The sequence below is a fragment of the Fundulus heteroclitus genome, unplaced genomic scaffold, assembly GCF_011125445.2.
Source record: "Fundulus heteroclitus isolate FHET01 unplaced genomic scaffold, MU-UCD_Fhet_4.1 scaffold_39, whole genome shotgun sequence".
Classification (NCBI taxonomy): domain Eukaryota; kingdom Metazoa; phylum Chordata; class Actinopteri; order Cyprinodontiformes; family Fundulidae; genus Fundulus; species Fundulus heteroclitus.
This window is the reverse complement of record NW_023396803.1, coordinates 2412202-2433254: the sequence shown is the minus strand read 5'-3', so window position 1 is coordinate 2433254 and position 21053 is coordinate 2412202. Positions and strand designations below refer to the sequence as shown.

The following is a 21053-nucleotide window of genomic DNA, read 5'->3' as shown; positions in this document are numbered from 1 at the left end:
CTAAAAAAGTAGCCCAGTTTGATCGGATTCGAAGCAAAATGGGGAGATGGTGAACTCTGGATGACCTTAACAAATATTCTTTAATATCTTCAAAACCAAAACAGCAGAAACGCTAATTTTAACGGCACAAACGAAGCACTAACCATTCCGTCTATTTAACTGAGTTTTTTCTGTGGGTGGGGTGTCAGCTTCACGCAGCTCTTTACCGGCGCTGCAGCCGAGGAGAGATCGCGCTGCTGTTAGGCTTTTACTGCCATCCCTCCAGACTTCCATAGGCCATTGACAAATTTAATGAAAAGTAACTTAAAATTATCCTAAAAGACAAAATGTTGAAAAATCAAAGGGCTTATTTAACGCTTTGAGAACATATCTTGTATTCGGCCACAACGTCAACAATATTGTAGAATGATCTTTTAGGCTTATAAGACCATTTTTAAGATGCCAATACGTGTAGCATATAGCTCAGTGGCGTAGCCTAGCCACCGCATTTCTACCAAAATATAAAACCGACATTAAATAAACGACTCACCATCACGTAGTTGCAAGGAAAACACCCAATGGAACACCCTTCGTCTGGGTAAATTGGACTTGATTCAACAATATCCTTCAGTAATTTAGGAAAAACGGCAGCACAGCAAGCAATAGCAGCCACAAGCACTGAGCTGTATAATACACTGGAGTGCTGATTTTGCCGAAAAACTGAAGCCACTGGCCGCCATCTTGCTACTCCCTACTCTCACAGAATCCCACAGGATTTGGTTGCAACAACAAGCAGTTTTCTGGCTGAGTGAAAACGTTTCACAGGTAATTCTACAGTCAGTGGATGTACTAACACTATCAACTTCTAGGAAATTAGGTGCTGAAATATTTTACATGTTATTCATATTAAATATACATATATGTATATATAAGTATGTGTATATGTATATATGTATATATATGTATACACATATGTAAATATATGTTGTTGTACATTGTTATTTATATATTTATAAATGTTAAACATATATATTTAAATGAATAAAATGCAAAATATTTCAGCACATGACTTTCTCAGTACTTCATATTTTTAGAACATAACATAAAACTATATGGCATTTGACATTTTAAAAGTTTTAAGCCCCCCCTGAACATGAGAAAATCCTCGTCATTCGATGCTGTAGCGCACATATTCCCTAGTTACTGGGGGGGAAATAGGGAGTACCAATATGGCGGCTGGTGGCTTCAAAGCGACTCGTTCAAACAGACGGTGATTAGCACTCCAGTGTATGATATAGCTCAGTGGCCACAAGACGGAGGAGTTCACCTCTGACCCGGAACTCAAAGAGTACTGCTTGTTGTCTCACACAGCGCCACTCGTGGACGGTATAGGAACTGCAGGAACGAAGTACGTCTTTTTCAGTAATCATTGTTGAATGATGATAATGCATTTTTCTAGCGATGATTTCTGTCACGAGGACATAATGCAGTGTTGTGCTGGCAGCCATCCCACCTAATAAAAATAAGATTTAAGATTAAAATAGTACATTATAGTAGTAAAATAAATACAATTATTGTGGTTTAAGGACAAGTTTGGTTCCTGCATTAGGGTTAATTTCAAAAGGTACTTGTCATTTTCAGACTAAAAAACATTCTAAAAAGATGTTCTAATTCAGTGAATATGACTGGATATTTAAACAGAAAATAATAATGAAATTAATTATTCTTTCAACTAGCAGTTTTTGAGTATGACTAAAATTCAAGGCAGTGAAGGAGGGTAACTGATAAGTGATGACTGATGGTGGAGAGCTTGCAGGCCTGGCTTCGGTGGAGAAGCAGCAAACAAGTGTGGCAGGAAATGTGACTTTCATTTCAATGCAATGCAAAACTGGACAACAGTAGAAATCAGTAGAGTGAGAAAAACTGGCACTGATATCCTCCAGTAGCCTAAGCCTGATTGTAGGATGTCACTGAACTCTCGTTACATTACAAAGTTTACAATAATAAGGAGAGACAGCGAAATGCTTGAGGCAGGATTTGACAGGAAAAGGAGGAGATTAAGTATTAATATGAAATTAATTAATAAACAATACATAAAATACTTTAATGTTTTCTTAAAACGTCTGAATACAAATTGTCCCAAAACATGTTAAATAAATTCCTTTATCATCATTCATTTATACCAGTTGTTCAAGTTATTTAATTGTTATTTGTAAAAAAAAAAAAATATTGTAAATTAGAAATGTCCCATGCTCCTGAATGCAACATAGCTTTCTGACGCTCGGGAACGCATCACACTGGTCTGAGAACGCAGCGCGGAGTAGAGGCACGTTTCTGCTTAAGACAAAGCTTTGCCGTTTGTAAAACTCATGTCGGCTGGCACGGTTTATTGTTCTGTGTGAATGACAACAGACCACAACAAATGAGGCTGCTAATGAGCCAACAGCCAACAGGAGAAGGTCTGCATAGAAGCAGCATGGACAATTGGTGTTATTAAACATGATTAAATACTTCAATGTAGCATGAAAAAATAAAATATGTGAATAAAAAAGTTAAAGGCATGAGGTGAACTGTATTGATTTAAATTGAAAAATCGTTTTTTAAAGCCAAAGGGAAATGAAATATTGGGTGAAAATGTAATTCTCTAAAATTGGCACAGCTTGGATTTGAACTTTCGATCTTCTGTTTTGCAGCCCGACACCTAACCCACTCGACCAAAACACCAGTGTCGTGCTCAGCCGAGCATTATTGAGAGGTCAATTGTGTTAAGAAGTGTTTTTTGCGAATTATGTTCCAACTGTAAGTCGAAACGGCGTCAAGTACAAAAAGCCCTGATCGCGGCGTCGAGACGCACGTTTTGATATATAGTTTGTGGGGGTAGACCCTACGGTTCGGGCTGTATTAACGGTACTATAATAATAATAATAATAATAAAATAATAAAGAAACCCTTATTAGGTGCATAACATAAGGCCTCCGCCATGCATTTTCAATGCATAGGCGGGCGCCTAATAATAATAAAGAAACCCTTATTAGGTGCATAACATAAGGCCTCCGCCATGCATTTTCAATGCATAGGCGGGCGCCTAATAAAGAAACCCTTATTAGGTGCATAACATAAGGCCTCCGCCATGCATTTTCAATGCATAGGCGGGCGCCTAAAAAGTAAATATCTCTTTAATTCTATGGTTTCTATGGTGAAACTGCATATCAGTGTCTAGAATGCTGCCACACTCCATTGAGGTCAATTCAGTGGTCAGTCATTGTGACTGTAAGTAAATTTCTTCTGAATCCAAGATGGCCAACAAACAGCAACCTCTGTCGACCACTGCTGGCATTTCCTCTCAATCCTTCTATAGTAGAAGAGCCCAACAGGTAAAAAAATATTATGTTTTACAGTAACATCTAAGGAAGGATATTATCAGTTTGAAATATAAAAAATGTTCTCCAACATTTAGAAAATTACGATTAACCATGTGTCCACTGAAGTGGATGTCATGCATCTCCCATTACATTTTTTCAACAGAAGTCATTTAATTGCTTTACTGTCTTGTAACTGTTTTGTTTATAATTCAGTGTTTTAAATGTAACACATATAAGCTATTCATTTAAAATTTACATTTTAGTATATTTTGTTTATACTTTGTGGATATTTTGCCCAGATTAGCTGTAGTTTGTGTTAACTATACCAATTATTTATAATGTAGACTTCAAACACAGCAAATAATAAGGCAACCTGCAGAATAGTCCAATAAATTCCATCCAAAAATTCTAAAAATGCAAACAGAGGCCATGATGCTGCATGCACATGGAAGACCAAATACATTTGCATGCAATGCTGTGTGCCACTGTGCCCTGGGTGCGTTGCAAACATTCATACATCTTAGGTGTGATGACCATCAAAGTGTTAGGAGATGCAGAAACTAAAATGACAGTTCATGTTTTCTTGCAAAATGCTAATAAAAGGACTTGGTTATACTGTCCTACATTCTTATAGACATGTGGAAAGTCACAGTGATGTTTGTCACACAGGTTAAGGATTTTTGGCTATGATTATTATTGGTTTTCTTATTCAGTTCACATTGGGCCTCTATAGTATTAAAATTTAAACAAAATATGTTGAAATATTTTTCAAAACATAAAATGAAACAATTGTTTGTATATTTACAACAGAATAGAAGATTGTTCTGTTTTTGGAATAAGTTCATAATGTTTTGAAATGAGGTCTCAGGCGCATGTAGTCCACTGTAGTGGACATTTCTGTAACTTCCTGGAAAAATAACATTTTTGAAAAAAAGTTCATATTTGGGTTTTTTTCAAGCCCTAAGAAGAGTAAAAACACATGTAAAAAAATCTTGACTCAGGGATTCATAATTCATGCATCAGAGGGATATAAACATCTCTTTCCTGTTTAGTTTTTTTTCCATTTAAGCAGCATTCCCTAAACTGACATATGGTCTGTTTAGCTGAACTGAATAAAATAATCTATACTTGTGTCACTGAGCTTAGTTTATTGCTGTCAGGGTTCTCTGCCTTCGTACTCCCTAACTCTACTTCCGAATCCCCGCCGCTCAGATTTTGCTCTGGCATCTCCCCTCATACTCCCTTGGTGGTACCAAGCCGGGCGTGAGAACCCCTTCCCTGGATTCACCTGGTTCTACAGTCACACTCCGGTTCTTCCAGCTGCTCCTCCTGCCTGCCGTCGCATTGGTGCTGTTCAGGCCCCCCGCCTGCATTATATCTGCCAGCCCTCCTGTCACTCAGCCACAACCCTTTGTCAGAGAGTAACGATCACGGAGTTACTTTTTCACTCATCCATTCTGCATGTGGGCCAAACACTTAAAAACCATGACAGTTTACAGTCAAAGGATTATGTATAAAGTCACTGTGGACCCCTTCTTCCAGGGGTTGCAGTATCCAAGTCTCTGCCCTCAAAAATGGATGAGATGAACATCATTTGGGCTGCCAAATTGTAGTTTTTAAAATTTGGTAGTCGAAGTCCCCCTAAACCATAATCCCATGTTAGCTTTGCCGTGGATATCCAGGGTACCTTACATTTCCATAAAACTGTCCGACACATCCATTGAGAGTTTGTTTATTTATATATATATATATATATATATATATATTATACAATTAACTCTTCCCATCATGGTGAGAGGCATTACCCCAAGGTAATTTATAGCATCCCATAGGCCCCTTAAATGGACTGGTGTGCTGGAGTTCGGAATGTTCAAAATTTGTCAATGAAATAATTTAGCTTTTTTCCAGATTCACCTTATAGCCCGAAAAACCACTATAAGTATACAGTTTGTAATTTGAAAAGAGAATTAATTGGGTCTTAAGTACAAAATAACATTGTCTGCCAAAAGGTTAATTTTATTAATTTTCTGGCCCACCTGAAAACCCTTTCTATCAGGGTCTTGTCTAATTGTTTCAGCTAAAGCCTCAATTGCCAAGACAAAAGGTGCTGGAGACAAAGGACATCCCGGTTGACCTGATCTGCTTAAAGGACCATTGGTGCTGATTTTTGCCTGGGGTTTGATGTTTTGAAACCTGTATTTAACAATGAAATAGGCCAATATGAAGAGCATTTCAATAGATCTGTTTTCTTGTGGATTACAGTAATTACGGCTATAGAAAATGATTCAGGGAGTGTTTGAGTTGTAGAGGCCAAGTTGAGGAGTGGGAGGAGTAAGTCCATGTAAAATTCTGGAAGAAACCAATCTACTCCTGCCGATTCATCTGCTTGTAATAAGCCCAGACCTCTTTCGATTTCTTTTTGTGTCCAATGCAGATCAAGACATGTTCCTGGCCAAGTTTGGGCAGTTCAATAATGGATACAAATTCAGATTTTCTGGTGGTTCTGATGTGTATTAATGTGTAAAACTGAACGCATCATTTATTTCAGTTGGGTTGTACGTTACAGAACCTGTTTCAGTTTTAATTGAATTGTCCTAGAGCTTTCTTCTTTTCTCAGTTGCCAAGACAGAATTTTGTGTGCCTTCTCTCCCAATTCATAGAATCTTTGCTCGCTTCTCATGTTTTTTCTTAATTTTATATGTATACAAAGTTTTGTATTTAAGTTTTTTATTTATCAACAACTGGTGTACTTCTTTAGAATGATTGTTGAAACTCCTTTTCCAGTTTCAAAATATCTGCTGCCAATTCTTCTATTTCTGCCTTACCCACACCTTTGACACAAGTAAAGGCTTTTACTGTGCCCCATAATATAAAACTGTTGGGGGAAGAAGCCATTTGTCTCACAGAAAAGCCGAATCTGATCTCTTATAAATTTGCAGAGATTAGTTTTTTGAAGGAGAGTAGGGTTCAGACGCTACTTATACATATTAGTATGAATATTAGTATACTAATAGTAATATTCATACTAATATTAGTATGAATATGAATGGATAGGGTCAGAGGTGAATGATCTGATAATGTTCAAGACAAATACTCAGTCTATTGTTCTGTGAACCAGCTGTTCAGAGTGGTGACAACCAGAATAAAAGGAATAATCTTGGGTTTAAGGGTTCATTTGTCTCCACACATCAATCCACTTTAATTCCTTTGTGAATACTATGGTAAGTTTGGCTGCTTTAGATTTGGACACTGATAGAGGTGACTTATCCAGAGCAGAAATTAAACTCACCCTCTAGAAGAATGTTTGGCCATCCTCCTGACACCTTCAAGAATATGTCTTGAACAATTGACTTATCATCATGATTGGGTGTGAAAAAATTAGAGTGCCCAGGGCTCTGAGTAAATTTGACGGCTCACTAAAACATATCTCCCCTATCAAAAAACTGTTTCTCCAAGTGTTCTTATTTATCAAGATGGCCACTCCTCTGTCTTTAGCATTACAAAATTATGTCCTATCCCTTTTCAATTTTCTATGCTCCAGGGGTGTCAGATGGGTTTTCTGCATAAAAATGACTATTTTCAGGTTTTTCAAATATGTTATAACTGTCTTCTGTTTAGTAGGTCCGTTTAACCTATTCACATTAAAGCTCACAAACTTCGATAGTGAATAATTTAAGAAATATTGCCTCTTTAATGAGACAAGTCCCCTGCAACCAAATAGTGTAAAGTAAAACACTGTGTATGAAAAAAACAAACAAAAAAACAACAATTAAAGCATTCAGGATACCGTGAAGATACCGAAGTACCGTATCAACACCTCAGGCTGTGTGTACGTGGCAGCAGTTCAAAGTGGACCATTATAATATAGTGTACATAAAACAATATGCAGCGAGGCCCCAATGCCGCAAGCATCTGTTCAGCTGCTTTGAACAAGTAATTGCCTCACCTTGACGCAACCATGAATCAAATGGTAAATGTCAGTGTATGTATCTACTCCCCTTCTCGAACAATATTCTTTTCCAGGTACCTTGGCACCTCCTTTGGGTCCGCGAAGATCCTGGGCGCTCCGCCATCTCGGGGTAAACATTAAGCTTGGCCGGGTATCGCAGTGCGTTTAATTCCTTCATTGCGCAGAGCCTGCTGCACTTCTCTGAAGGCATGGCATAAGCGATGACCTCACTGGTGTAACCCGGAAAGACAAGGACCGTGCCTCCCTTGTACTTCATGGGCTGTTGTCTGCCGAGGTGAAGAATCAACTCCTTCTTCTTGAAAGTGGTTGAAAGCGCCAGTACGGTGCGTACTCTGACACCAGCGGCTGGCTTTGGCTGGAGGGAGCCAGCCAAAGCTGGTTGACATCTGGTCAACTTTGAATGGAGTTTGGGGATTAATGTGGAGACAAATTCAGTGGGTGTACCTTCCTCCTCACCCTCTTGTATCCTCACAGTCTTAACGTTTTGCCTTCGAGTGCGGGCCCCCACGTCAAGTACCTTGGTATGAAGCTGAGTGTAGCGTCCTGCCAGCTCAATGCATTTGGCTTCAAGCGCTAGCATGCAGATGTCAAGGTCGCCAATAACTTAGCTCCTGGTTAGCTACTCTAACCTGTAATTCGGTCTGCGAGGCTGCAAGTGACTGAGTGACTGAAACTTAGCCTCAAAACGCTCACTAACGGAGCGGAGGAATGACTGACACCTCTTTGCACAGTTCCTTACAGATATTGTACGTTTTATCTGGAGGCATGTACAGTAGCTTGGCTATAGGTGGGTTTGGCTTTGTTGGAAACATTTGGGTTTGGCATTTTGGATTTTCAGGTTGATAAAGTTCTTAGAGAGATATATACTCTCATAAAGATAATTTTGTAGGACGCAGAGAGGAGCACCAGCAAAATATGTCCACATCCTTTGCATGCATACGAGCGGCTCACACTCATTCCTTTTGTGGTGTTAAGATTACTTAAAAATAAATACAAAGCGTAAAGTATACCACACCAGACCAACAAAAACAACATTTTAATACAGAAACGAGGGCTTAATGAAAATGCTTAATACATGATTAAGCAGTCTTTTCGAAAGGTACTTTTAATTGGAAGTTATACATAATGGGTACATCTCAATCTAATTGTTTCATTTAGTATTATTAAAATAAATTCATTTTGCAATAATTTCCTAATTTGTAGGAGGCACTGGGTACAGAAAATAATTAAGTACTGTATTAAAAATAGAAAAGTGAATAATAAAAAACATATTTCAGATATAATTCTAGGTGAGGGTTGGACCTTTTATAGACAAAGGTTCCAAGATGTTTCTTCCTCACTGAGAGCATGCTGTTGAAGAGTATACTGCAGTATGTCCAAGTATCTTGATGAGTCTGAGCACAAGTTTTATCCGAAACACACCAAAACAAAACAAAAACAAGTTTATACATCATCCTTTCTACTGGAACATCTGTTTCTCAGGTTGGTTGAGGAAGCTGTTTGGTTTTAGCACCCTGAGGTTTGATATGTCTTCTGCAATTACTGGTATGTCCTCACTGGGACACATGTCATCTCCTTCCCCTTCATTGCTGTCAGACAGTGTACACAGGAGGGCGTCATTTTCATATGTTGGGAAATAATATCTGCAGATCAGAAATTCAAAACAGAGCTTTACTTGACTTAGGACAGCAGTACATTCTTTTCTAAATTTCAAGAGTAATCCCATCTTTAAGTTATGTGTGTATAATTAATTTCAGATTCAATCAGGGCTGTCACGATTCCTGGAATGATTTGAGGACCACGAATCATAAAATTCATCAAGGCAAAATTATATTATCTACCCCAAACCTTTGTTACATTGTTTATGTACACTGTGATCCGGCCAGGCGGCTAATGCTAACGATAGCCTAGCCCGCCAAGTGTGGATATCTGCTAAGGAGACAGAAAGCAATGGGCAAAAAAAAATTGGGTTTCTCTTGCTGCTCAGCCCCCCCCCCCCATCTTTTCTCTGTCGACTGAGCTTGTTTTGTATGGAGGACCAAGTCTATGGAGGACCAAGTCTTCCATAATTAAAAATAAATACAGAAATAAATAAATGCTCAATAAATAAATATGCATACAATTATGTGCCACCAAAAATATAATAAACAAATAAATGTAGGTAGAAAATAAATTATACAGTGAGACAAAATGTATATATCTCCTTTAATTAGCCACTTTATTTATTAATTACTTATTTTTTTAAGTATTTATTTATGTGCATGTTATAATATTTTTGTCTGTTTTATTCTTTCTTTGTATTTTTTTGCCCTATTTATTTCTCTGATGCTATTTATTTCTGTCTGTCCTTTTTACATTTCTGTTTGTTGTTTTTACATTCCTGTCTGTCCTTTTTACATTTCTGTTTGTTGTTTTTACATTCCTGTCTGTCCTTTTTACATTTCTGTTTGTCCTTTTTACATTTCTGTTTGTCCTTTTTACATTTCTGTCTGTCCTTTTTACATTTCTGTTTGTCCTTTTTACATTTCTGTCTGTCCTTTTTACATTTCTGTTTGTTGTTTTTACATTCCTGTCTGTCCTTTTTACATTTCTGTTTGTCGTTTTTAAATTTCTGTCTGTCCTTTTTAAGGACAGACAGAAATAATAATTTATTTTTAATTATTGAAGACTTGGTCCTCCATACAAGTCTTCCATATTTAAAAATAAATACAGAAATAAATAAATGCTCAATAAATAAATAAGCATACAATTAATTGCCACCAAATTAATAAATTTAGGTAGAAATTAAATTATACAGTGAGACATAAATGTATATATCTCTTAATTAGCTTCTTTCTTTATTCGCCTTTGTAATAACTACCTTATTTATTTATTGTCCGTTATAATCTTCACCTTTATTTATTAATAATTGGCATTTTAGAATGCATCTGGTTAGCAGAACTGTTTTCTGATCCAGCGTGCTGAATGATGGCTTTATCTGGGAGACGCTAAAAAAAAATCATGACTCTGATCGCTCTTTCTGCTGCTCTATTACCTGCAGCACAAATAAGATGTGAAAGAAGCTGAACCAGCTCCGCAGAAGGCGGGTCTAGACAGAGCTCTGGATGGACAGAGCTGTGAACGGATCATCCGCAGCCCAGATGGGTTTTGTTATTTTTTTGTTATTTTTTATTTATTTGGCACAAAGATTTGCTCACCATGTGGCAGCTAGCCCTCTGAAATTCACTCACCAAACGGGAAATTTACTCACATTTGCTGTCTGGCGAGTGTTAATTTCAGACCCTGCGTACAGCGTTCTAATTCTTCCAGTCTATTAGCAGCTTCCCTTAAGAGGTCGGACACTGAACGTCTGACTGCTAAGTTTGACATTACTAAACAATGCTTTAGTGCGGGAAAAAGCCATGTAGATTTGACCGACGCAGTAAAATGCTAACCAATCAATGGGCAGAAGTTGAGCCCTTAAGACACAGCCCCTCCTCATTTGCATAATGAGGCAGAAATGCATACAGAAATGTAAAAAGGACAGGCAGAAATGTAAAAACGACAGGCAGAAATAAATAGCATCACAGAAATATATAGGGTAAAAAAATACAAAGGAAGAATAAAACAGACAAAAATATTATAACATACACATAAATAAATACTTAAAAAAATAAGTAATTAATAAATAAAATTGAAGATTATAACGGACAATAAATAAATTAGGTAATTATTACAAAGGCGAATAAATAAAGAAGCTAATTAAAAGAGATATATACATTTATGTCTCACTGTATAATTTAATTTCTACCTACATTTATTAATTTGGTGGCAATTAATTGTATGCTTATTTATTTATTGAGCATTTATTTATTTCTGTATTTACTTTTAAATATGGAAGACTTGGTCCTCCATAGTTTTGATTGGTCAACATGCCGTGAAAACAGAGAGGGGTCCAGAGGCGCAATGCCAATATGTGAAAACAGAGAGGGGTGCAGTGCCTGCAGCTGTGAGTAAATGGTGAGTGTTAAATTGTCCTGTAAATAACTATGAGGGACAGGAGAAAACAGCATCTGGTTGCAGTTTAAAGACATTGGGGACAACAAAGCAGAGCTCATTCACTGCAGAATGAAAATAACTTTAAGAGCAGGTTCCACTAAATACTGCAGACATATCAAAGCTACATACTGTATTTAGAAGAAAGTTTGGTTCTGGTTCTGTTCAGTGGATGTCTTTGCAGTTGTTAATTTGTGCAGCAAAAAAAAGAAGAAAGTTTGGTTCTGGTTCTGTTCAGTGGATGTCTTTGCAGTTGTTAATTTGTGCAGCAAAAAAAAAAAAAAAAAGTTTCACTGAAATATTATTATCATTCTGTAAATCAATTGATGTTTTTTCTTACGTTTTTATCTTCAACACTTAACTTTTATCTGAAGGTGCCTAACTATCTATTTATAATTGCACAGTATTTTTCATTCTCTTCTGCTGTACAGCTTAGCTTAAATTTTTGCTTTTTCTTCATATTAATTAATCTTGTGTGTAAGTTTGGTGTCTAGGCCCACTTGTTTTTGCCCCCGTTACACCCAAATGTCCCCACTATGGGAGAGTAAAGGTATTTCTTTTCTATTAAACATTGGTAACAATGGTTTGAAAAAAGGTGGTATTTATTATGCCTGAATGTAAATGAACTGTTTACTATTTTGATGAATGTGTAATTATTTTTGTTTATTTGTGAACTAACAAAACTAAGAGTTTAACTTAGCCCTAAAGTTAAACTCTAGAAGTGCTCTTTTTTATATGAATAGAATTAGACTTTTTAATCTAAAACAAATCCAGAATGCAATATGCAAGTAAAACATTATGTATTTTTTGTTTGTGACCATTTTAACTACAAAGGTACAAGCACTGTATTGATGTAATGTCAACCAAAAAGGGCTGAGCTGTTAACATTTTGATCTTAGAACTTTTTAGCTGCAGATTTATCCTTGTTATTCAAAAAAGATTTTTTTTAACTAATTAGCATTTTTCCTTTATTTCCATTACTCACAAAATGAGCTTAAGTAATTATGTGAAAAATCTTCAGAATGTGTCAGTTTTTTATCCAATTACTCGATTAACCGTCAGAATAATTGATTACTAAAATAATCGTTTATGACAGCCCTAGATTAAATATATAAGCATATCAGCTGATGTTTTCCCACTTGGCTGCTAAGTAACGAGAGCTGGTTGATGAATTCACCAATATAAAAAGAAATAGCCAAACTCGATGGGACTTACTGTGGCTGGTCCCAGGTAGACATCTGCGGCAGTTTCATCACGTGGCCCTCAGAGATTATGTGGTTTAACATGTCTGCTCTGGAGTCAAACTTTTCCTGGCAGCCATAGCAACAGCCCTGGTGGATGTGCCGCCGGATGAAGTTGACAAGCTTCACCTGCTGGTAGAACTTTAGGTCTGAAAGAAGAGAAATCATGACAGGATAGAGACATATTCACCAACTGATAAACTGTCTGGATTTAATATACTCTCCAGCATTACAACTAAATGTATAATTAGGCAAATTTATTTGTGTAGCACATTTCAGTACAAGGGCAATGCAAAATGCTTTACATGATTAAAACATACATACAACAAAAGCAAGTTGGAATAAAATGCAGAGAAATTCAAACAAAATAAAACATGGGTAAATGGAAACTAAAGGCATATATGAATGATTTTAAAAACAGCTGGACTAAAAACAAACTATGTTGCAGTTAACAGTTTAACTAGAACAGTCAAAAGCAATCCTAAAAAAATGTGTTTTTAATCTTGATTTAAAAGAACTCAGGCTTTCAGCACTTATACAGTTTTCTGGAAGTTTGTTCCAGATAAGTGGAGTGTAGGGTTAGGTTCCTCTTAGGGAGGACGCGGGCAGAAGCATTCTGAATTGGCTGCAGCAAACTGATCGACTTTTTTGAGAGACCTGTGAAAACAGTTTGCAGTAACCAATTTGACTAAAGATACATGCATGGATGTGTTTCTCCAGATTCTGGCAAGACATTAGTCCTTTAATCCTGGAAATGTTCTTTAGGTGATAGAAAGCTGACCTTGTATAGCTTTATAGACCTTTACAGTCTATAAAGCGTAGAACTCCACAATACTCCAGACATTTTGAATTGAGAAAGCTTCCTATACGGGAAGCGAAACATCTTCAGCTTCAGAATAGAAGTCCAGTTTTCTTTTTTACCCTTTTATTTTGATATACAACCCCACCCCCAAGTTCACTCTCTTAAATCTAAAAACTAAACCATGATTTAGTTCTTAGATTTAAAAAGCAAACCTAAATACAGTTTTTAATTTACATTTTAAAAATTTGATTATATTTATATCTGTTTTTATACTGCATGCAGGGCTTCCAGGACAAGGCAGCTGTCTGTGCCTGTGAGACAGTGCTGAGGAAATAACGAGATTTCACACAGGCAGCGCTAGCTGCTGTCATGAGACAGTAACGGTAGCCAGATTGCTGCTTTCAAGTGAAGCTGCTAAATCTTCAAAAACACAAAAGTCGCTAGATTTGTCAACATCGCCACTTTGGCCTCTGAAGGGTAGTAAGAACAGGGAACTGTGGAGAAGAACAAGACGTGGAGATATTTCCACCTAGAAGTCCTACTGAGCTGGGGTACGGCAAGGGTATTTGCACATCTCCCTCAGAGAAAGGGGAAGAAATTGATCTTTAAACAGGGCCATTCTGTCTCTGTGTAGCACCAGTTTCCTGCCTCTAGGCGGCAGCTATACTCGGTAAACCACTTTATTTTGGAATGTGCTGACTTCAAGCGGTCCTGCAGCTTTCTTATGTAGCTTTGACCCGGTGGCGCATCCGGTGCATTAGCAAGGTTTCCGCGGGGCATTAAAAGTCATTAAATGTTTTTTTAAAAAAAATTAAGGCCTTAATTAGCATTAAAAGTCATTAAATGTGATTATTGGTGGCATTATTTTTTTCTAAAAAAATACGGTCATAAAAACAGCTTTGTCAGATATATTATCAGATATAACTGATTCCGCGTGTTTGCGCTGAACTGCTTCCGCTTGATCGTAAAGCCGTTTGTTTTTACAATGTTCGGAAAAGAAGCTCGAGAAAGATTTGGGAAAATGCTAATTTCAACAAAAGTGGATGGAAAACGAGGAATTCGGGACATCGGTAAGGATGAGGAAGGATTTTGCCGTGTTTGTAAAAAAAAATTAGCTGCACAATGGGTGTCAATGATTCACGATCTCACATGAAGTCGGATAGTGTAGTCCAGGGTGTACGCGGGTATACGGCGCATAGCCACTTATTATTCTGTCAGCATTGCGTATACCCACTTCTGGAGCGATATCTGTGTCTTTCGTTTGAGCGCGTAATGAGACAGGTATTCAGCGTTTAAACGCCACGTGCGCGCTCAACTCTGATAAACTCTTCTCAACCCACTATGCTCGCCCTCAGTTTCGTGTCTGCCTGTGACCTGCTACTTCCACGCTCAACATCAGCTGTGCGCTCGCTCAGCTATTTTTCCCATAGACACAATATATAATGTCTATGGTTTCTCTGTTCGCTCGACTCTGTCTGTGCACTGGCGACTTCAAAAACTGTCCACCTCACCAGCCAATCACAGACAGGTTTCTTTCCATCCAATCAGATTTTAGCTTGCAAATACTGTATTCAGATGGATTAAATGAAAATGCTGCAGCTTTTGGCAGAAATTACTAAACATAACGGTGGGATTGAAGAAAAAACAACAACCAATAAACAGTTGAATATTTTTGCCTAAAATATTTAGTTTGAAATAATTCCTTGAGTTACTAAGTGAGGTGTGAAAAATGTTTTTGTCTTAGAGTAGTGTTTCCATATTTTTGCCTTTAAAGAATAGGTTTTACCTTTGCTTTGTTCCTCACATGATAAAAATTATTTAACTGAGGTCCTTTTTGACTGTCAAGTTTAAAATCACCATCCATTTTAAAATCGAGGGGCTAAACATTCATTGTCAGGTTGTCTAAATAGGATCAACACTTCTTTGGGTGTTTCAACTGGTATATTTGACAATTCATGATTTGCAAAGACAAAGTGATTTAAGTTTTGATGTTCTCCTCATTAACTTTATCTCTTTCTATAGATTTTCATTCAATTCAGGAATTTTCATATGCCTTATCATCGAGGTCTATATTAAAAAAACCTACAGTCAAGTAATGAAATGTTGATTCTGGATGTAGTGTAGGAGTTCCTTCAATATAAACCAAAGAAAATTTTACATTACCTGCCAGAAGCTGGATAAAATCTTTAAAAAAAAAGAGACAACAGTATTTTCACACCTCACATAGTAGCTCAAGGAAATATTTTAAAGTAAATGTTTTAGGCTAAAATGAGTAAACCCTAGTGATGGATTTTTGGGTAAACTAAATAGAGCAGTGTTACATGTCATTGTTTCTAAAACAGCATTTTTCTGAGCCGGGGGCAGACAACAGCTAACAATGTCAAGTTACTTTTCTGCAACCAACGCAGTCACGTCCGCATTAGCTACCGCAAATAGCACAGCAGCAGCTGGAGCAAGCTCTACTGCCACTAACGTCAGGAAATCAGACCGTCTGCGGACAAGATTTGGAGCCAATGCCACACTGCATGCGGAGGTGTTCTGTTGTCTGAACACAGCCATCAACAAGTATTATCTATATCTATCTATCTATCTAGATAGATAGAGAGATAGCTCAAGTTTCCGAGGTGCCGCTTAATTCCAGGCACAGCATTGTCAGGAGCAACAATCAAAGTCTCAGTCTTGTTGGAGTTTAGTTGCAGGCTGTTCTCAGTGAGCCATTCTGTCACTTCGACCAAACAAGTAGTGAGAGCGCAAAGTTTATGTATAGGGCAGGTGTGATGGGCCGAGGTAAAAATGCATGAGGAGTCACAGGAAATTATTCAAAAGTTGGGGTTTTTATTTTTAACCCAAAAGCCAAAAGTACAAAAATGGTGGGTTCTGGAGTCATAAAAGAGGTCAAAAAAAGAAAAACAAACTTTAACTGAAGCAAACTGTGCCCAACCTAACTGACTGCACAACCAAACATAACTGACCTACAAACAAATGACACACGAGGGTATATATACACTCTGGCTGATCAGACCAATTAACACAATAGGGGTAATTAAAACCAAACAAACACTCACAAATGACAAAACAAAGCAGTACAGTTAAGTTTGACACTAAACTAATCTAAGAACAATGAAAAACACACAACCTCTAAATACAAACCCTAAGTGAAATACAAACAAAGAAAGAAAAATACAAATCCCCCCTCCAGCAAAAGCAGGTGGAACAGTCCAATTTACCCTCCCCGGTATTTAGTTGATCTCAGCCCTGGCAGCCATCTTTTGTCTGGCAAAACTCCCAGGCACCATGGAAGGTAAGAAATAAAGATTAGTAACAAAAACACAAAAAAGGTATGGAAAATTGACTAAGTACAAAAGTGAACTAAATGTGCGCGCTTACAAATAGAACACAGGTACTTAAACTAAGAATAAAGTTTTATTGCAAAGTAAAGTGTGCATATACTGATTAGTAAATGAAAAGTGCATGTGTGGTACAGACTTTTAAGGTGTGGCCATGGGTTTGGCCATCACAGCAGGTGTTTTCAATAGGTGAGGCGCGCCTCCCCTGGTGGGCGCGAAAGAGTCACAGGGGAGGTGCATGAAGACAGAAAAAGACAGCGCTGCCGCTCAACTCTGTGAAACTATGTAGCGATATTCGTGCCTTCTGTTTGAGCGCGCAGGGAGACAACTCTCAACACTCAAAACCGGTCTGGCACGGTCTGAAAAACTCTTCTCAACCCACTGTCCTCGCCGTGAGTTCCATCTCTGCTCACGCGCACCTGCTCATTCCACGCGCAACACCAGCCGTGCGCTCGCTCTGCTGTTTCAGCCAATCAGCCATTTTTTTCCCCATTCAATCAGAAATACTGCATTCAGATGAATTAAATCAAAATGCTGCAGCCTTTGGCAGAAATTAGTAAACATCACCGTGGGATTGAAGAAAAACAAATAAAAAGTGTAATATTTTAGCCTAAAATATTTCGGCTAAAGTATTTAGACTAAAATATCAGAGTTACTAAGTGAGGTGTGAAATTTTTTTTTGTCTCTTTTCTTTCCAGCTTCTCGGAGGTGATACAAAAGTTTATTCTGATCATAATCATCATGAATGTCATCATTATTTAAAGAGCACTTTAACACGAGGTAAAACAAAGTGCCAAACATCAGAAATACATCAGATAAGAGATAACAACTAATAAAATGCTTGTTTGTTAAAATAGCACTAGGTCTAAATTGTGTATAATTAGCCTAAAAAGTAGATTGGAATATGGAATATGTTGACGTCTGTTAAATTCAGGTTATCTTTTTTATTATTATTTCAGTTGACGTCTCCTGTTGACGTGAGTTCACTTTGACATTGGCATCTGTTTAGTTCAGTTTGTCTGCTGTTGAAAACAACTGTTTATGAATTTGCTCTAATGACAGTTCAATTTTAAAACTAAGCCCTCTGTGATGTTTCAGTAAAATTAGCATGTAAGACACATGACAGCTTCTGCGGGGGCTGGCGGCCGGCGGTGCGCAAACCCCCGCAAAGGCCATTAGGCCACAGCGGCGCTAGGCTGCAGGGCCGATCGACGCAGCTTGCGGCTTTATTTAAGCAGAACAATGACCAGTGCAAAATTAAGTTGTATTTACCGGAGATGAAGTGTAGACTGCAAATTCTGTCGGGGTATGATAGCTCCCACAGTCGATTGGGATTGTCTGCCTGGGTCCTTTTTCATTGAAAATATCCATTTCTTTCTTCATCCTTCAGTAAACAACAGAAACGTACATCCAACAATTTGGAATGCCTCTGTGTGCAACCGGGAGCACAACAAGTCGTAGGCATTGTTTACATTTCGAAAATAAACTAACTAAAAGCACGCTCTAATTCACCCGTTTTGTCACGGTGTTTGGCGAGAATAGTCCTGCTTTTGCCTACCGGTGTTCTGTCAGGTCAGCATACCCCGTTAGACCAGCTTACCCATAGTCTTACGCATGCGCGAACATGGTTGCGTATGTGTAAGACTGCACAAAGTTGCGTACACTTGGAGAAGCCGTCAGATCGCAGACCCCACTTTTCTGAGATATTTAAATGTAAAAAGTGTCAGCTAAATTAATTTTATAGGGTAGTTCATTGTTATTGTTTTGATATGGTTTTTCGCGCATGCGCGCCGGACTGGTAGGCAAAAGGCGAACACAATAGCGGACGCAAACAGAGAAACTGACGAGTTCTCCACGTATTTTTCTTCTTTAGATAACGTACTACAAGATCGTTATAAGAGTAAGTTGATGGTGTCAGATTGCCAGATCTACACAGCAAAAGCCTGAAGGGACGGAGCGAGTCTGTGAAATGCTGGCCAAGGGTTTCGTACTGCGACATATACAGCTGCCTTATAAACACGCAGGCCAGTACAGACGAGAGAGCACGAAAGCCCCTGAAACCACTGGACGGGTACAATTATTTTATATCAGGAAAAAGGCTCCAGCAACGCCCGCGACGCCATGAGGGATTAAGCGGGTCAGAAAATAGATGGATGGATGGATGATGGATGGATGAATGTTAACACATGTTTGTGCAACAGCACAAAACGGCGTCGGGCACAGGCCGCGTCTCAGCAGAGAGGAAGACCCGCCCGGTAGGTTAAAAAAAAACATTTTTCACTACGGATTATTTAGGTGTTTTTGTCTTGTTAGAATGGGTGGCGGTGTCGGCTACATTGCAGCGTAAACACAGAAGTACTAGCGCCCGTGAACGGGGGCGTAATAGCAGCAGCTGCTGTAGCTGCTGCTGCTAGCTGCTGTAGCCGCAGCTGCTAGCAGCAGCAGCAGCTTCTCCAGCCCGTGTAGTGTTTACACAGCAGCCGCTGCCTGCTCCGCCGCCGTTGTCTGAAGCAGCAGCAGCAGCGGCTGCTGCTGCTTCAGACAACGGCTGCTGCTGCTACCGCTTCTCCAGCCCGTGTAGCGATCGCCACCTCCCCTTCACCACTATTTAAGTAGAACAATGACCAGAGCAGAATTAAGTTGTATTTACCGGAGATGAAGTGTAGACTGCAAATCCTGTCGTAGTATGATGGCTCCCCCAGTCCATTGGGAGTGTCTGCCTGCGCTTTTTTCATTGAAAATATCCATTTCTTTCTTCATCCTTCCTCCTTCGGTAAACGACAGAAACGTACATCCGACGATTTGGAATGCCTCTCAGTGCAACCGGGAGCACAACAAGTCGTAGGCATTGTTTAGATTCCAAAAATAAACGAAGTAAAAGTACGCTCTAAATCACCCGTTTTGTCATGTAGTAGACGAGAACAGTCCTGTTTTTGCCTACCCGCGGGACCCGGATGTAGCGCTGACGTCACTCGTGAACTACCCTATATAGTTATACAGTAGAGTTGGTTTTGTACTGTGAGTTATCTCTAATAAACCAGATAAGTTTCAAAAGTAATCTAGTAAACTTCGTCTAATTTCTGCTAAAGGTAGCGCATGCGTATTGACTATGGGTATGTTGGTCTGACAGGGTATGCTGATCTGACAGAACACCGGCGTAACCCGGAAGTAGCGCTGACGTCACTTTACTGTTGTAAAGTGTTGATATTGAGGGGAGTGTTCATTTATTTTCAGTGTGTCCCCTACGTTACTGTGTGCCACATATGCCACAACGACACATGTTAAAACGTTTGAAGGCATAAAATGTGAATAAGAGTGTAGGCGCCATATGCTTATTTTTGCATGGTTTGAATTTACTTATATTGTGTGAATTTGATATTTCATTTACATTCATGAGTGACATTAATAATTTAAGTTAAAACATATGTATAAGTTTAAAAATGTGAACTTACAGCAATTATAGGACGTTACTTAGTGGGCCTTTGATGACGTGTTAATACGGCGCGAGGGTGAGGAAAAAAGAAGGAAGCGAGGGGAGAAAAGTCGGGAGGAGAAGGGTTGGTGCCTCACGGTTTTCGGACCGTGTTATACGGTTTGTGCTCGTAATATGCCTGTGTCATACACTGGCGGTTACTATGTGGAGCCTTGGATTTAGATTTGAGAAAGTTTAAAGAGGCATTTTTTATTTGCATTTGTTCTTTTTGTTATCGCCTTTGTTTAAAATAAAATGCAAAACGTGACGTCGGAGGATGCTATGGTTTTTTCTTTTTTGGAGCCTGGAACACGCGTCAGCCACAAAGCTCCAACCTGTAAAGGATTAAATTGAGACTTTTGGAAATACCATACAAAGAGTTTTTGAACTTTAATGTATCTTATGTTGATTATTCATTGAATCATTTGAATTTGAATATTTAAAGTACTTTCACAGCAAAAATGATATGCGATTAATTTAGATTAATTAATTACAGAGTATGTAATTAATTAGATTACCTTTTTTAATTGATTGACAGCCCTATTTTTTATATATATATATATATATATATATATATATATATATATATATATATATATATATATATATATATATATATATATATATATATATATGGGTACTTGTTGATCGCATTAAAACTATTTCTACAGGCATTAAAAGAGCATTAAAAAGCATTAAATTAGGGTTACACATTCCTGTATAAACCCTGATTAGGGGGCTTCTCAAAACCCAGCTCCACAGGTGTCCTTAGCTCTCTCCCCAACATGAGCAAGGCAGGTGTGTACACTGATTGGAGTCTTGGACTGCTGACCTGTATCCATACG

General features: G+C 38.2%; 1 protein-coding gene across 1 annotated transcript in view; it reads right to left on the bottom strand.

Moving 5' to 3' along the window:
• Positions 1-8329: 8329 nt before the first annotated feature.
• The window catches only part of znf277 (zinc finger protein 277), a 60683-nt gene continuing 47959 nt past the window's right edge, over positions 8330-21053 (bottom strand). The window contains exons 12-13 of the mRNA XM_036130904.1: positions 12562-12736; positions 8330-8954 (exon numbers count right to left, since the gene is read on the bottom strand). Coding sequence (XP_035986797.1) covers positions 8771-8954; positions 12562-12736 — 359 coding nt within the window. The 3' untranslated portion in view covers positions 8330-8770. The remainder of the gene's footprint in view (positions 8955-12561; positions 12737-21053) is intronic.